This window comes from Lepisosteus oculatus, chromosome 1, assembly GCF_040954835.1.
Source record: "Lepisosteus oculatus isolate fLepOcu1 chromosome 1, fLepOcu1.hap2, whole genome shotgun sequence".
NCBI classification, from domain to species: Eukaryota; Metazoa; Chordata; class Actinopteri; order Semionotiformes; family Lepisosteidae; genus Lepisosteus; species Lepisosteus oculatus.
This window is the reverse complement of record NC_090696.1, coordinates 26,795,462-26,813,951: the sequence shown is the minus strand read 5'-3', so window position 1 is coordinate 26,813,951 and position 18,490 is coordinate 26,795,462. Positions and strand designations below refer to the sequence as shown.

The following is an 18,490-nucleotide window of genomic DNA, read 5'->3' as shown; positions in this document are numbered from 1 at the left end:
CGTCAGCATGCGTAGGCTGCAAAGGAGCAGGTAAAGGTTTATTCCACGCTGAAAAGAGAAGAAAAGAAACACAACGTTTCGACTGTGGAGCCACAGGCCATGGAGCCCATGCCAATGATTGTCAAGGTTAAAATTACCTTTGGCAGTTACAGAAGTGCAAGGATTATGCCTGCACATAAAAATAAAAACATGAAACAGGGCAATCTTGCCAACTTCCCTTGTATAATAAGGTGCCTAAAGTGCATACACTGTGGGAAAGAAGAAAGCAGATCGGCTATTGGAATTGTCAAATTCCATTTCCAATACGGCAGAGACCATATACAGTAGACCATATTAACATCAGAGTGGAGACAGGTTACCACCTCGTCCTCATTATCGTGCTCCATGGGAAACATCATGCAACAGGGACACCTTGTGACCAGGATATGGTTTGATTCATTTTGACTTCTAATTTTGTGACAGTCAATCAGAACAGCTTACTTTCTTATTTTTAACTGCAACTGAGACACTGCCAGTTGTCTAAAAAAACATTCTTACTCCATGAGCCGATAAGGGTTTAATATGAGGGTTCAGACGGTTCAGACATTGTACTCAGAGGTCTAGCTTAGATTGTACTGTAATACACAGAATATAGTGGAATATTGTTTAATTAATCCCAGTGATAGACTGGCATTTCATCAAGTGGGAAGACACATGCTCTGTTGTTAACGCTACAGAAACCAGCAAGAACTCTGACATGACGAACCACTGTGGCTCTGGTATGTACTTTACCTTTTTATAATGCTGTAATAATCTCTCTCTGTTATCTTACGATTTTATTTCCTCTTGAAAACATCTAAAATCTTTTTTAGTAAAAAAACACTTTCAGTTTGGTTTATCACATTTATTCAAATTGAATGACAGAGAACTGGCAGCAGCTCAATGCCAAAAAAAAAGTGGAAATGTCCCTGGTTGTATTAATTTGCCTGGCCTGTTTTCTCTGCCTTTTCACTGAACTGAACTCAAGAATGGGCTCTAAACAATGGCCATTTATACATACAGCTATCAGTAATTTATACAATGAGCATACAATTGAACAACACTTTGTCTGAACTGGCTCCTTAAATAACCTTAGTATTATTTTTATGAAAGGTTTTGGAGTTAGGTTATACACTATCATTTGCTTTAAATTTAAATACAGTTATCAAATAAGTGATCTGAATACCCCTAAAATGGACAGACATACATGGGTTTATAATATAAGAATGGAAATAACTGCCACAAAAGTTATTACTGCTAATAAATCATATTTCTAGAAAAATAAAAAAAATAACTACTTAGTCTCACAATAGCTGTTATTAAAACTTTTTGTTACATAAGCACTAGACATTAAGTTAGAATATTTAACGTTTTTGGTTTTCAAACTGAATGATTTTGACGTCACTTTTTAAAACTCTCAAATAGCAAAAGCAGTATGACTGACTTTGTTTTGTTGCTCTGTAGGTGAAGTATTTCTGCTTTTCTAAGGTGAAGGGAAGAAGGAAAAATGCTAAATGCTATGCTAACTTAAAGACTGCCTTTCCTAAAACAAATTTCAACAATGTTGTGTAAAACAGAATATTAGCTTATTGAATACATAAAAGATAAGGGCCAAACTCATTTCTGTGATGAAATTAACAGTCATTTTAACGATTGAAACCGTACATCATACTTTCAGCTGTATTTATACAATAGCAGACACTCTATCAAAAATAACTAACCATTAACTATTTTATAAGATCAATGCTTAAAATTCTGAATTACAGGATAATTTAAGAGCTACTACAATGTTTATATAGTGAAAATACTACAGCTAAATAAAGCAACTTTTAGACTTACAAACGTCTAACAATTAATCTCTCTTCAGTGCACTCTTAAAATATTTTTTTTCTTCCATAGAACATGTACTTCTGGGTTACACAATCATAATGATATGAGTATGATGACACAAAGTAAAATCTTTTAAAATAGTGTTAACCAGCCAGAGTAGTAATAATATAAACCTCACAATAAAGAAGAAAATTTAACTGAACTCTGTTCTAATAAATATAACAGTTTGTGTGTGGAAAGAAGTGGATCTTGTCTTTATTTCTGTTGATGAAATACAAACACCTACAGTTTTTTAAAACAATTTTACCAAGAAAAACATTTGTTGAATTGTTTCTAAGGAAACTGTCACAATTGGATGTTGCCAACCTAAAAACAGACAACACACTGTAAGGGTGGAAGAGATATGATCAAAAATGATTTTTTGTTTTGCTGGACTATATGGAGAAAAAAGTACTGAACCTTTTTATGAAACTCTGCTTCAATTAAATGATGACATCTGCTTCACCAAGTGTGAATCATTGACAAAAATTAAAACCAAATGGAAACAGTTCATTTTGCCCAGTCTGCTTGCTTGTTTGTAGCTAATCAAAAGCACAATTGTTAAGAAGGGGCTTGTATTTTCATCTTCTCCTACTTTCCTCCTACTTTCCACTTGTGACTCAATGTCCTAAACTGATTGCTGAGCTGTCTCTTCTATTGACATCACCAATACCTTAGTGGATTCTTAAATATTTTTGTTGTGAGACCTGTTAGATTTCATTAATTCCTTCATCTAAATGTCTTATTGTGAAAGGGGGCATAATCAACTGAAATGGGAGCAAAAAATCTTATTTGCAAATATTTTTCCTTTCATTTTCTACATATTTTTAGAGAAACAGTTACGTTTATAGCATTATGAGCATTCAATTTAAACTGTTAATATGAGGCTTCTATTACTATAATTACTTTTCAAATTCAAAGTAGGTGTGAAAAAACTATGGACCTATTTATTTAATATCCACTGAGTGAAAGTCTAAACTGAATGAGGAAGAACAAATAAGGGGAGGGCAACATTGTCTCAGCAAAATTCTTCAAATACTTATATTACATGTTGCTGAAGAAATTACTTCTGAATAGTCATTGCAAAGGTTGATTATCTTGGTATATCATTTAGCTGGCCGCTGCAGGCTATTATTGCATTAAAGATGCAGACCCTGTACTGTCAGAAGCCTGACCGAGTGATGCTGAAAGGCTGTGCTTCCTGTTAACCTATGCAAAATGATTCATACGGACATAAAGAAATGTTAACGATTCCAAAAGACCTCCATTAGGAATAATTTCTTGAAGTTGATGGGAAAAGTTGCATTTCACTGAGATACCTTCTGTGCCATATAAAGGTGAGCATATCTGTACTTACAAAAACCAGTTTAGCTTATGACGTAATTTAGATATGTTGGAAAAAGAAGCATCTAAGTAATCCCTGTCTGTCTAAGTGCCCTGAAACAATTATGATGGGGCATGCTATATAGAAATGATATTTCACATGCTTGACAGGGACGAGTGAGCTCTACACTCCTGATCTCACTCTCAATGGTGCAGAAAGGAATATGGCAACTGCTAAAAGCACTTGCTAGTTAAAAAAAAACAATTTCCAACAAGATCACAAATAAAAATATAATTATTGATGCATTACTTTTTAAATCATCATAGCATTTCGCTATATTAAGAACCGTTTGAAAAGCAGCAAATTCTACTGGTATACATATTTGCGTATATACTGTATATGTACATTTTCCTCTGAACATCATTTTTAATAAAAATCAAAACAATGGTAAAAACATGATGTAATTATGTGGAAACATCTTTTTATTTAACTAAATAAAACTGAGCAAATCCCAATGTATTAAATATGTCACTGAACGAAACAATTCTGAGTATGTCAAGTCAAATATGGAATCAGGCTCTAATGATTAGGTTGAAATCAAGTGCAATTTATTCAGCACAGCAAATGTTTGAAGACTTAATATGTTTGAATATACTTAGTGATAAAGATTTAGAGTAACAGAAATTGTGTTTGAATGACTTCAGAAAACTACCAAGCCGGTAATCGTACGACACATACAGATATGCTTACTTTATTAATGTTTTTACACCTACAGTTCCTTTGCTTAAATTTGGAAAAAAAATACACATCTGAAAACATTTAAAAGAAAAAATAATAAATGAAATATTAACTATTTCATTACACGTAGAGAACAGAAATAAACACTGTTTAATATTAAACTTTGTATTCAATTAACCTGGCAACTGTTAAATGTGAATTTACTTTTGAATTGGGTATTTCTCCCAAAAAACGGTTACATTTTATTGTTAAAAATCATTACACTTTAAAAAAGTTAAGGTGACATTTATTCTGGGAGACAAACAGTACTTGCCGTAAGTACAAACTGGAAGTCTCAGTACTTAATTATTAATCCTGATAGTGTCTTCAATAATCTAAGGGCCAGACAATTCAAAGAAAGTCTCTGTTTTTGGATGAAATCCATGCTACGTGTATTCCAATAAAACTCGGTTATTATATTTGTAGAGGACGTTGGGATTTTATTTTCCCAGAGTTCTGGTTTTATCTGTTTTCCGATGAATTATTTATATTCTTTGGCTATGTGCCAGATGCAATTACAAGCTATTTTGACACACACAAAGTGTGATTCTGAGGGGCGCTCCTGTAATTTGCTGGATCAGAGCCTAAATAAGCTGGGTATCCTATACAACAAGGGACATTTCAGGTGTACCAATCCTGATGCCAAAGCATGTGTATAGTGGAAGCAACAGGCTTTCCAGAGCGACAGATTTATTTTACTTTAGTCTGCATCAACTTATTACTTTTTATTTTAAAATAAAACTTCCTTGTAACTTAAATTTATTTGAAAAAGGTTTAAATAAAAAATACTAAAAGTGGGTTAAGGTACAAAGACCTAAGCAATTCCCATTGAGAAAGCTTGCATGCTCACACTAAAATTGCCTTAAAAATACTGCCCCTGAAAATACACTGACACATTGGAACACAAGCACCAAACAGTGTAGAACATTACTTAACTACAATGTTAATATCTGCACAGCAGTCTATAAACATATTATGGAATGATACTATAGAACACCCATCCATTTTCTAACAGCTTCATCCAATACAGGGTCGTGGGGGAGCTGGAGCCTATCCTCACAGCAACAGGCCGAGACAGGAAACACCCTGGACAGGACGCCAGTCCATTGATTGGCACACACAGACACAAACACAGACATACACTAGCACCTGGGCTGATTTTCCCAGAAGCCAATCAACCTACCAGTGTGTCTTCAGACTGTGGAAGGAAACTGGAGCACCTGGAGGTTTCACAGGAACATGGAAAGAAAATACAAGCACACATACAGTAAAGCACCCTGGGTCTGGAAGTGAACCCAAGTCCCCAGAGCTGCGAGGCAGCAATGCTAAACACTGCACCACTGCAACTCCCACAATAAAATATTACTTCTTAAAAATATTATATCCAAATACATTTTGTTGTAAAATAACAGCTTAAGAGTTTTTACATTCCTCACATTTTGTATTTGCTTCACATTCTGTTCGAACTGAGATTTGTTGTAATAGAATTAGAAACCAGTAGAGTAGTGTCGAAAATAATCATAATAACAGTGTTTACAGATACGGGGGGAGTGCTCAAATTGGGATAACGTTATTAGTGGAATACCACAGAAATCTGTGTTTGGACCACTGCTTTTCTTAATTTTTATCTGTGATGTATGGTGGTATAGCCTCTAGGTTGCAATACCATGCCAGATTTGGGGAGTAAGCAAAAAACGATAGAAGCAGCAGATAAAATTCAAAATGATTCAGGTAGAATTCAAGACTAGCAAACCTCTCACGTGGCAGATGATATTTAATTTAGGTAAATGTAGAGTATTACATGCAGATAACAAAGACATATAAAACTATAAATATAAAATGGGAAATTCTAAGCTTTAACAGATCCCCTTATACAAAGGACTTAGTTGTGTATGGTGACACATCATTTAGACATCTTTTAGACAATCTAAAGAAACAATAAAAAGGCAAACAAAATGTAATGTATGATTAAAAGTATGTAATTTAAATCAATGGATAAAATGTTCAAATTGTATGATGTATTAGTGAGATCTCATTTAGGATATTTTGTAGAATTGTGTCCACCTTTATAAGGAACAAATATCACTGTTCTGGAATCAGTACAGAGAGGAACAACCATTCTGGAGCTTAAAGGAAATGTCATACATTAAAAGGCTGAAGGAACCGAACCTTTTAAGTCTTGAACAAAAAAGACAAAGGAAGGGGATGTAATTCAAGTATTTTAAATCCTCAGAAACACTGACAATATCAATCAAGCAGATTTCTTTAGAATGAACAGTGAAACACGAAACACAGGACGCAATTAGATATAATGTGGAAGTAGGTTAATACCTAAAACAGCAGATATTTCATTACTTCATTAATAGAGGGACTGTAAAACTGTTGAAGTCAAAGCATGCCTTACATATTTTAATATTATTTTTAGAAAGCCCTGCCACTACAGGATTATTTTGAAGCCGAGTGTAAAACGTCTTTCCAATTGAATTTCTTTCATACAACTTTTCTGTGGAAAGTAAAAATTAATTTACCATAATTAATAAATGTTCTAAAAAGAGTTTAGTATGAACATTTTTTTCTTCCAGCATGTCTGCTGTGTGCAGAATTGGGCAATGATAACCAAGAAGGATCAGAAGTGAATAAGACTGAATTTAAGATGGGCTGATACTACTGACCTGATTATGATGGAGCCCGGCTTTTCACTAAACAACAAATCCTCTGAGAAAAGGCTATTCCATCAGTAGTGGGAGGGCCTAGTATGAAATAGCATAATCTCCTGTTCAACACATTGTCAATGTCCAATTGACCTGTTCTGTACAAAATGACTAACGTATTTAAGTGATGAAGTTATACACTGTGAGATGCTGGTATGGTCAGGTTCAGTTATCATATTGAAAATCAAGATTTAAATGTATGAGTATGTCATAATCATGTATTCAGTTTAATCAAATTAGAACTAGAAATCATTCCAAAACTAGCAGCAAACACTTTTAAAACACCACGTTTAAATAACTAAAACAAAGAAACAAGCTTTAGTTCAATTAACATCTTCTAAACAATATTACTCAATCCAGGACTAATTAACCTTTTTAAAGGTATACATTGAGATTATAGTCTATTAGCAAAAAAAATAAAATAATGAGAGATATACAAATTTATATTTATATTGTGTAGTTTTCATTATTTATAGAATGGGTGCTTTTCATATAATTTAAAAGTAAAGTCCTACCACCTGACAGTTACCATAATTAAAACAGAAAATGTTTCCTGGAATTAAGTTCTGTGAATCTACAAGTACCTTTTTATCATTTTAAAATTCAATTAAATTTTCCACATTTGTCTTTGCAAAGGAACTGAATTTCAAAAAACAAGAATTAAATCAAATCAAGCTCATACAAAGGTCTGGTAAGTCTCACCATTTTTTAATTAATATTGTTATTATTATGAAACACCAAATATCTGCCTAGGGACAACTAAGCAGGAAGGCAGACTCAGTTAGCTGTAAATATTCACACTGCATTCTTTTGTATTACAATGGCTTTAGTGTGCTTTTGCTTAAATGTGGTGTCAGAATGTATCACACATTTGGGGAATACTTTTAAGTATATCCTAACCTTTATGGTAACTTAAAGCAAATATAAAAATCAATCAATAAATAATGAGAGTGTTCTATAAAGTGATAATGTTATGCTAATATTGTTGCTGTTTTTAGGTCTTGAAAAGACGAAGCTGGAAATTCAGTTTTGATAAGTGGGTCACAACAATGTGAAGAAAATTATTTGCTCTCTGAAACTTTAGATGTTTTTGTCTTTGCTAGGCCAACACGATTCTTACTTGTTCACAGCAATCAGTGTTTTTATATTAAAAAAATATACAGTTAGATTTATTTTTTTGTTCATAATCCTGGTTACAAACTTTATTATTTCACTTATACTGAATGTCCCATTTGTAAATCATAATAAATAATAAAATAATAGTAATTTAATTTGCTTCAAGAAATTAATTTACGTTTTTAAACGCATGTTTAAGGGTCATAGGATAAAATAAGAAGTAGAAAGTATTGCTTCATTGAAAACAACATGCAAGTAAAATAACCTGACATTGTTATCTTGTCAGTGCTATAGAGAAACACTGTGACACCACAACAGTCTTTTATGTTTTTCATCACAAGGAACTGGATGGTGCAGGAGTGATCTCTTAGCAGGTCTATAAGCACCAAATTAGTTCACTGCTTCTATTTCTCCAATGAACACCTTTCAAGCTCACTATAAAACTGTGTACTGTTCAAACCATTGGTGACGACAGGCTGCAGCTTATTTTTATCAGAAACAAGCACAAGGCAATGAAATAACAAAAGGTATTCCATGTATACACAAAAAACTTATTTCCTTTTGTTCTAATTTGTGGTACCTGACATGCTTCTACAAATTGAAGTATTTGGAATTGTCTTTCAATCAACATCAATATAAAAATGTAAACATGAGTAAATAAAAAAAAATGTACAGTAAATGATAAGGTAAGTTATTTAATTACTTGAACATGAAAAACTACAACAGTAACCTTTTAAAATTAAGTGATGTATGAAAAACTATTCATGCATATGCATACAGTATGTACATATACATATTGCCAAGTTCTCGGGAATGAATATCATTATACATTTTACTGCACAAAACGGGTGGCATGGGGATTGAAAAAATCCTGTGTGTCGTGAAGTGTGCATGTTGATAAATAGGAATTTACTTTAATTTTGGCTAAATAATGTGGTATACAAATGTACTTTTAGCTTGGTCTTAGAGCTAAGTACATCCCACTATCCCACTAACAGGAATATATGAAACATGCCAGATCATAGACCATTATTGCTGACACACCATGAGCTGTGCTATCCCAAATGACTTTCAACTGCCATTTACTTTTATTATAAATTCCTAAAAATACATTCCACACTCACCATCCCTCAACACCCTCCACCCTTAGCCTCCTCAGTCCCCTCCAATCTCCTCCTTCATGCTCGACTCTAGCTGAGATATCTCTTCCTTGCACCAGTGCTTTATATCCTTCCTTGGTGTAGGACTTTCATTCAATCAACATTGAAACAAAAATGTAAATATGACTAAATAAAAACAAAAACATTCACCTCGTCCAGGCTGCTGCCTCCAATTTCCTTCCCTATATTTCTTCTCTGCTAAACACCTTTCTACATTTGGGCTGTATTAATCCTGTTTTGTACATGTCTACTTTACACTTCTCTTAAAAGCTCCTACCCTTGATAATTCATCCCATCATCCCATCAGAACTAACCACTAGTTCTACCTAACTAACAGAACCAACTACTGCTCTGTCTCTATTCTTTGGGTCTCCCTGAACGCCTCAAGTACGTAGAGCACTGCCAGCTCTCTGCTTTCCTCTTCCATCACCCCCCGCTGCTTGGCATTCTCCAGTCTGGCTTTACGTGGCCAACCTGACATGCCTTCCTCTGTGTTATTCATTCTCTTCACTCAGCTCATGCCACACTCATCTTCTCTGTCATACCCTTTCTTGAATTCCCGGATTCCTTTGGCACTGTGGATCAATTTATTCTCTTGATAGCACTCACTGACCTAGGTATTTCTAGTACTCCTCACACCCGCCGGGTCTTCTGGTGAGGCTCATTTTCTGTTCTTTACTCTCTCTCCAATTTTGTCCCCCATGTCCTAGGTCCCCTACCTACACATGCTCCTTATGACCTTTCATCTGCTCCAAACTGCTTTTCGTTTTATTTTAATTGTGGATGGTGCTCTAATCATCCTCTGTTTTCCTTCCCCCTATTCTCACTTTTCCACCACCACCCTATCCCCCTTCTCCTTTGCCAAGGACATCCATGTCCCTTTTGATGCTCCTCCCTACTACTGCTAGCACCTTCCTTATCTGGTTTGTTCCTGCTGCCTCGTCTTGATTAAGATTCTCATAATCCACCAACTACAGTATATGTAAAGCCTTTTGAGATCCTTTAGGGTGAAAAGGGCTATAAAATGCAAAAAAAAAAGAAAATTCTTATTGACTATTTGACTACTTGTCCTGGCCTTGGTGAATGTAAGTCTATCACTCGAGTACCTCCACTGACTCTCTATCACCTACTGTACTTCCTATTCAAGACCCTAGCTGTAGCTTATTGTTGTCTCAGTCACTATGCTTATCTTCAGTCACTTAACTCTCCCTACATCTAAACTTACACGACATATTTGCTTGGTATGCACCTGTAATTTGCTTCCTTCAGTAGCTCTTGTGCTGATGTTTTTAATTCTGAAACTAATAACATAACCATTTAATTGTTATTCTTATTCAGAGCAAACGAGGAATACATACAAACAGGGTCTTTTAGTTTGCATGGATGTGTACTTTACATTACTGTGTCTCTACAGTTTCTGTACAATGTTTTAATCCTCACAATTCAATTCTGTTTGTATAGCAATTATTGTGCTTGTTGTTTCTTGTGCTGATGCAATGCAAATTTTCTATATTGTACGTCTAGTGAATAATAATAATAGTACTCATCATCATCATCATCTATAGTTTAGAATTGTGATAAAGTGTTTTAAATTTTATTAAGAATCATAAATCCTTATTATATATATACTAATATTTGATATTGTAATGTAGGCATCATTCTGTCACCTCATGCTGTACTGGAGCCATATTAAAAAGCAAATTTCTTCAATCAAACCCTGTTTCCCAGTTGTAATTATTGATAATATTTCTAGAATAAACACATCCCAGCAGTCTTTGGAGGAAAAGGACTACACAAACTTTGTGTGCTGCATACATAATCAATGTTTAAATAAGCACAGCACAGAACCTTCATGTATTATATTATTTGAGCAAGGGTCAAAGCTGCTTGTATTCCTTTGGGTGGGATCTGGGAGTTGCAGGAGATTTTAGCTGAGTATTATCACTACACAGGGGTTTCACAGACTTATGTCTGTTGTTCCCCTTTCATTTACTCTATCAGTGCTGTGGCGTAATATACATAATTTAAATAACCAGGGAATGTCTCTGGGCTCCCAACCACCTGCTGGCTTTTATTAGCTAATTAATGGTGATTTATCTGAGTTACTAATTTGAGTGAAGCTGATTGCCTTCAGGAATTTCTGAACGCTGTAAGAATTCTGATTGTAATTATGCTTATTTGATGGGCAGTCTACTAAAACAAAAAGTTCTGTCTTATTTGCCCACTAGCTACAATTTTTTACTCTTGAAGAAACGACCTTGTGTTGTTTCTTCTCATTAACACACACATCTGTTCTCTTCCATATCCAAAATTTCTTAAAATCTGAATTTGTTTCTGGCTTTCCAGATTGTTTTTTGCACATGTCCTTAGGACAGGAGTTAAAGTATCATTATATAAGAGTTATAGCTTTGAATGAATAGTACGAAATTAAATTTTGAATCTACTGAGTCGGAAAATTAGAACATTACTGCTTGTATTGGTAATTGTCTCTGAAATAAAGATTTTGAGAACCTAATTCAATGTTCTTTAGGACTGGTTTGGTGGTCATTTGGCAAATGTTGTAAAGGTCTAATGATATTTGAATAAGAAGGCCCTTGGCCCTTATAACCCCAATCTTGTGTGTATCTGTAAGTTTAACCAAGACACCATGCATTCAATAGTAGAGATCACTGGTAAGTACTTGCACAGAAACATTACAAAATAAATAAAATTAACATTTCTGTTATCAGAGAATAAAAGGCTCTTCATAATCTTTCAATCAGAGTCCTAATCTAATTTCACATAGTACAAACCAGTGTGCTACCTGGTTCACTTCTTGAACTGAACTTGAACTGAATAAAAATGTAATAAAGTAATGATAAAAATCATAAAGATCTCATCTTGATTTCAGTTTCCCTGAGAAAGCAATGCTGTAAGACACACTGATGAAGCAAAGAACTAGTATGTACTGTGCATATTCTGTTCAAACAAGATTGTAATATCCTGAGGCAACCTCTATAAGTCCCTTTGTTGTCTCTGAAATCTGATGTTAAATCTGTAGAGATCTGCTTCCAAAGATCTTCCCTCACAAGTTTACAAGATACATTCCTTTTATTGAGGGAGAACCAGGTCTGACAATACGTACAGCCCTGTAGGGCTGGTAGCACTACTGTTTTCACCCTATGTAGTTACGAAATACACAAACGTGCTGTATGTTTAAATTACTAAATGCTAAAAAGTGCGTTTCGAAAGCATACAGCTTGTCCTTTTTTTACTTTTGGATAGTTGAAAAGTACAACGATGAATGTGAAATGTTATTGTTACAAATGAGGTGGCTCCATTCCTAGACTTTTGTACTTCCCTGAAGAGACTGCTGGTCATTTTAGCTTTCAAGTATTTTTACGTGCTGGAACTGCAAAATGAAATCTCACTTTACCTCTCACATAAAACACTACCTACACCTTTATTATCTCCTATTGTCTTCAAAGGAGAAATACCATTATAATTAATGCAAAAATATTAATTTACAAGACCTTTCTCAGGATAACTTTCAACTCCATGCTGACTGGCACTCATGGGAAAAGCTGGGAAAAGTATCGGTTTATCAGTTCAAATGCTGCACATTTCTATATATCTTAAACATGACACATTTATTCAGTCCCTTTCAAAGCAACAGAATCCAGTAGTGTAACTGACAAGATCAGGTTTCCTGAAATTATGAATAGTCATTCACAACACCAGCAATGTGAATATGTAACCATGGGGAAATCTACCTTTTCATCTTAGCAGAGGATGGTCCCCAAAAGGGGGGCTAAGGAATAAGATAATACACCTGCGCACCTGTTTTACCTCTAGTTTGCCTTGTTTAAAAAAGCCAGTCAAACAAGAAATGACTGCCGGCATATAACCGTTACAAATCTCTCTACCTCAATAGAAATACAATGCAGAACAACAAAAACACCACGTTAAGTCAGATGATTATGTACAGATGCCTAAAGCAATTCTTCTGTCTTCTGAATGAACACTTTCTTTAATACAGACTGAATTTCACACTGCAAGGCGCTTCATTCCTTCAGTAAAGGACAAGCAAAGCAGTGTTTGCACAGCGGGAACTAAACTCACCTTTATGTTATGAGCTTTGAAATAAAAAATTGAAGTCTCCTTAGGATTTCTTTCCCATGCCTGTGGTTTTTAGATGCATCACAAGCCTCATGTATCTATAAAATGAAACTTTTTGACCATTTAAAGTTGTATCTAGTTACGACACTACAGACATTGTAATGGTTTTAACAAATGTAGCTCCTCATTTCAATCAACAAAATCCCCTTTTAAACAAAATACCTTTGTGAAACATACAATTAAAGACAAACATTTTCATGGATACCTGAAATGTGTGTGTGGACTCTGATTTTCTTTCTTTTTCACTATGGGCTATATGTGGATCATAAACCTGCAACTTTTGTGGAGGTGATTGGTCATCAAACTTTTATGTGGGAAAAAACACCATTCCCTAAACTCGGCCACTGTATTTGCTTAGTGACACTATCTTCGACAATGCTGAGTGGTGTGTATGATGAGAAAATAAAAGGTATTTTGGTATCCTCACTGCCCTCTTTCAAATACCTGAAAACCAAATTAAGAACAGATATTTGATAATTTAACATAGGGGTCATATAATCCACAAAGAAATTAAGTTAAAATATGATTTAATTCTGCATAAAATATTACCCAGTGAAAGCTCTTTGCTGCAAAACAAATCACTTACAGTAGTTTATTTACAGAATTATATATAGTGGGGCCAGCCTATTGTTTTCACAAAAAGGCTCGCAATCCATACCACTGATTGTGACTGAACTTTACAAGATCCATTCCTTTTATTGAGGGAGAACCAGGTCTGACAATAAGTACACCTGTAGGGCTGGTAGCACTACTGTTTTCACCCTATGAAGTTATAAATATGTAGCTTTTTATCAGGAAAATCTCTGTGACAAGATCACTAATTATGAGCTTAACAGTGTTAACAGATGACTATAGTGCTGAAAATAGCGAATAGTTGCTGGCTCTGCCTTCATGCATAGGCAGTTTCAAACTCTGCTGCCCAAGAAGGGAGAACTCAGCACAGCACAGAAAAGCAAGGGCAAGCATCACACTGAATGGTAAGATGTGTATATTAATTTATTAATTTTATATATAATTATATTTTAATATTAAATTTGTATGAATTAAAATGTAGGGCTGTTGTTGATTTTACAAAAGTATGGCACACAAATCCGTATAAACAAGTGCATGAGATAACTCTTGGCATTTTCCTTCTGATAGGTTGCTTACCACTTATCTAATCACATGGAGCCTGTCACTCGGTGAAACCATGCTATCCCTGCAGTGATAAGACTATTATCCACCCTATGTGTGACTCCTCCACCAGCTCTTTTCTGTAGCAGCAGTTGCTGCCATCTCCCAGGATACATTTTCATGTGCATTACCAATTATGCTTAATGGTTCATTAAGACAAATGCACAAGGTCCTCTTGTCCTATTAAGGCGGCTTGGACTTGTAAGACATGAAAAGAAATTTATTTGGCATTTTTAGTTTAGCAACATATTGGGAGCAATAGATTACACCCATGGTGCTTAAACCTCCAGCTCTTTCTGAGCAGGTGAATAGATCTGGGAAATACCTCTTCTCTATGAATATGCAGGTGGTATATAAATTATTCTTAATATTTACAAATGTATTTGTATATGAATTTTATAGTCAAAGCCCTCGTTAATTCATTATCATTCTTACTAACAGCATTGTCTGCCTTCCACTTCATGGCTGGTTGGTGCATAATTCCTGTCCTGGTTGAGCCCATGCAGGTCATGGCTCCAAACAAATTTACTTCTGAAACTCACTGGAATAAAATAGGAGGCAATACATCTCAGACTACCTCCAAGTCACCTGCCGCTATTTCATTGAAAAAGTATAACAAACAAAAATAATTTTGTTTTATGGAAATTGCTTTCCGTTGTGGGATTACAATATGTTTATATTACGTGGACTTATATATATGTGTTACTTTAGTCTGCAACAGAGGATTCATGCTCTTCAATAAATATTCTTTCAGGTTCTATCTGTTACAATCATACTGTAGGTAAACGTACAGTATGCAGTCACTTTGTGAACACAGGTCTGCTTTAAATGCAGATCTTCAAAATGACATACAGTAATGGGTTAACTATTTGTTTTTGGTGATTCTTTGCAATTTACAAATTACAAACCCTTTAAGGTAGCAAGAGGGATCGTGAAAGCTGGCAATCAGTACTCAATAAGCAATTTGGGATTTTATTTAATCAGGGCCTTCAATAGTATAATGTACATTAATTTATTTGCCGTTATTGTTGCAATCTCATCTTTGCACAGGCTAGCAATTTACATCATCAAACCCTGTTTCTGTTGAAATTGTTATAGTTCACAGAGTAAATATTCTGATGCCAAATTAAAAAAAACCCAAAAACCTGTGTACAAAGGGGTAAAGACAATAAAATCTGTTTGGATGGGTACTGTAGGTGCTAGAGCAAGGCTTGTTCTCTAGAAGCACTGCAGGCTTACTTGGTGTTTACTCTGTATGTCTATGGGGAACTGCAAATGTAAACATTATAGTGTTCGTATTCCTAACCTTGGTAATCACAACGCTCAGAAAAAGCAACAAAAAGCATAACTCGTCTGTTTTTGGAAAGGGAGAGGGTGTTTGATGTTTGAATTGGAAATATAAGAGCCATTGTGCCTGAAAAATGCAGTTATCATTTCATTCTTCCTGTCTTTTAATGCTCCAGGGATTCCTGAAACGAATAGGAGCAATAAGTTCACTTTGCAGAATTAATGCAGTAATTCTTTATCATGAGAGCTGAGCATTACCTTGGACTGAGTTTTATGCGAAATGGTTTGAAGCCTAGTTTTTTTTAATGATGGCCCTAATTTGTTAGCTCCCTCTAAATTATTAATCTCTTTTATATTCAAGTAGTTATTACATGTCATAACTGTGTATCTATGGGGTGAAATTTAATAGCATCTGCTGGACCTTAAGAAAGGGGCCGGGTATGAAACACTATTAAAAATTGAAAATTAGCTAAATATTTGCCTTGGCACATTTACTGAATTGCATTTCTAATTAGCATGGGAGCTGCAGGACTAGTAACTCAAGAAACTGTTACAATAAGGTTCTTAAGTAATGTATCTGTACAGAGAGTCCTATATTGCCTTGTAACAGCTTAAAAAACAACTGAAGAAAATTGAGTTGTTTCAATAATGTTAGCACTAACACACGATTTTTCAAAATACCCATGTGTTCATTGCTTTCAATGGTTAAAAAAACAATAAAAAACGTAAAAATATTTCCAACAGTCCAGACCATGCTGTAAAGTGAAAAGGGCTGTAAAATGAGAAAACTCTTAGATGGAAAGGAAGCATGGATGCTTAGCATGGAAATTCAAAAGCTAAGGAATGTAGGTTTTTATATGGCACGATGAGTAGAACGTCCCAATAAAATACCTTGGCTTCTTCAATCTCTCTTTATGATAACAAAAGGAAAGTTACAAATGTGGTTACATTAGGGCAGGTGGACTAGTGGTGGGGTTACAGAGCAGACTTGTCCCCAAAGAACCCTTGAAGGTGGAAGGTGGCTGATTTTTAGAGGCAGTTTCAGGCTGGTAGATGAGAACCTGCTTCAGAAATACAAAAGTACTGTATTTACACGAGGACTGAATAAGGAGCAAAAAGCAAGAGATAGGGAAAAAGGCTCCTTTATGAGAGGCAATTCAGCCACAGTTAGGCAGATTTGTTGAAGTCTTAAGTTGTGATATCTATGACATTATGGTTATAGAAGTAGACATACACACATCAATTTGAAACATGTATAAAATCTCTGGAAATGTGACTGTCGCGGTTCCGCGTGGGCTCGTGCCCTCCGCCACCCCGTTCTGTCCCGCAGCACCCGGGGAGAGAACCCGGGTCTCGGGCGTAACGCCCAGGCAGCTGAGGTCCCTGCTATGCGCAGTGAGGGCGATGATGTCACCATATCTGAACTAGCTCGCTACAGAAGCATACATCCCTCCTTAAAGTGAGAATACCAAATCCAACCTACAGCAACATACAGTACCATGTGCTGCTTAATTGTTGGAAATTATATATATGCCAATAATTGAACTGGTTCTCTTCCTTCGGTTGTGTCATGAGGAAATTCAGCACATATAGTACAAGCAGTTCCCTGCAACCATATAGGAACTGAACACAGTACTTTTCTAAGCTGCTCTACCTTATCCTAGGGAAATACATACACTATGGCAGCAAAAATGGATTATGGCATCCTTGAAAAGGATATTGTCTATATTATCAGATATGGAAGACATGTTAAAGCACTAGTACAGGGCATATAACTGAAGACTAATAAGAAGCTATGAAAACCCAACAAGAAATCAACATTTCTCACTTAACCCTCCTTAAGGAAAAATTGGTTCTGAGGAAGATAGCCAACCAAGTTCAGGCTGAATAATAACAAGTAGAAAGTAGTCACAGTTAAAAGGGTATAATAATTTACGAATGAGCTATTCAAAGGTGTAGCACTGGGGAAACCAGCTCATGTACCACAAAAAATGACTAATAGTGATGATGTAAAAGCCTACCTCCTAGGTTCTGAGAGGGGATCTGAAAGGTGCAAATGGAAAGAGGAGCAATAGGCTGGAATAGTGGCTCAGTTTTGAATAGATGCTCAAAACTAATATTAATAAATATTAATTGCTAATTCAAAGTGTCATAATGTCAAGTTTTGATTAAAGCAACAGAATGTGAAAACTATGCAAAAGTCTGAATACTTTTGCAATAGAAATGTATTTAGTTAAGAAATAATATGATACAACTCTGATAACTGTAACATTGATAACTACAACACAAGGATTATTAAAGGAAGTTCTGTCCTTTGTTTACATGACCCCAAACATTTCTTTCATTTTTTTTTACTATAACGGGTACTGTAATAAAGCAATAAAGTTGCAGAACTAATTACTACAGTATGATAACTGTTCATTTTACTGTTCCGGCAACTCAGTGTGTAGCCATAAAAGAGAGGAAGAAAGTTAATATTTTCCAGCTGATGTATGACTGTGTGTCATGCAGGCTATGACACTCAAAACAAAAACATGGACTGAAAAATGGCAAAGCAAAAATCTAAATGCTTTCTTACAGAGGCATTTGTGAGAGTTTACATAACAAAGGAAATGGGTGTAAGTAGACTTGCTTTTCAGAACTGTACCTCATAAATGTTGAAAAGAAAATGAATTAAGTTCAAAGAAGTGTAAAGCACAATAATTAAAGGTTGAAGCACTAGAAATTGAGGCTTGCACATTTTTTTCTGCAGGTCATTCAATATCAGCTAAAAGAGAAATACTAGGACCAAATAATTAAAGTGCAATTGATATTTATAAATACTATCAGGCTTGGTTTATAAGGAGCAGCATAGTTCCTGGGAACAAAACATGGAAAGTGTGACCAAATATATAAAC

General features: G+C 35.1%; 1 protein-coding gene across 7 annotated transcripts in view; it reads right to left on the bottom strand.

Annotated features, from left to right (window-relative positions):
• ttc29 (tetratricopeptide repeat domain 29) overlaps positions 1-18,490 on the bottom strand; it is a 94,324-nt gene that overhangs the window by 1,580 nt on the left and 74,254 nt on the right. For 5 of the 7 annotated variants that reach the window (XM_015344504.2, XM_069188641.1, XM_015344503.2 and 2 more), the window contains one exon: positions 5,172-5,208. The exons of the other annotated variants lie outside the window; for them this stretch is intronic. In XM_015344504.2, the coding sequence (XP_015199990.2) occupies positions 5,172-5,208 (37 nt within the window). The remainder of the gene's footprint in view (positions 1-5,171; positions 5,209-18,490) is intronic. 7 annotated transcript variants of the gene reach the window in all.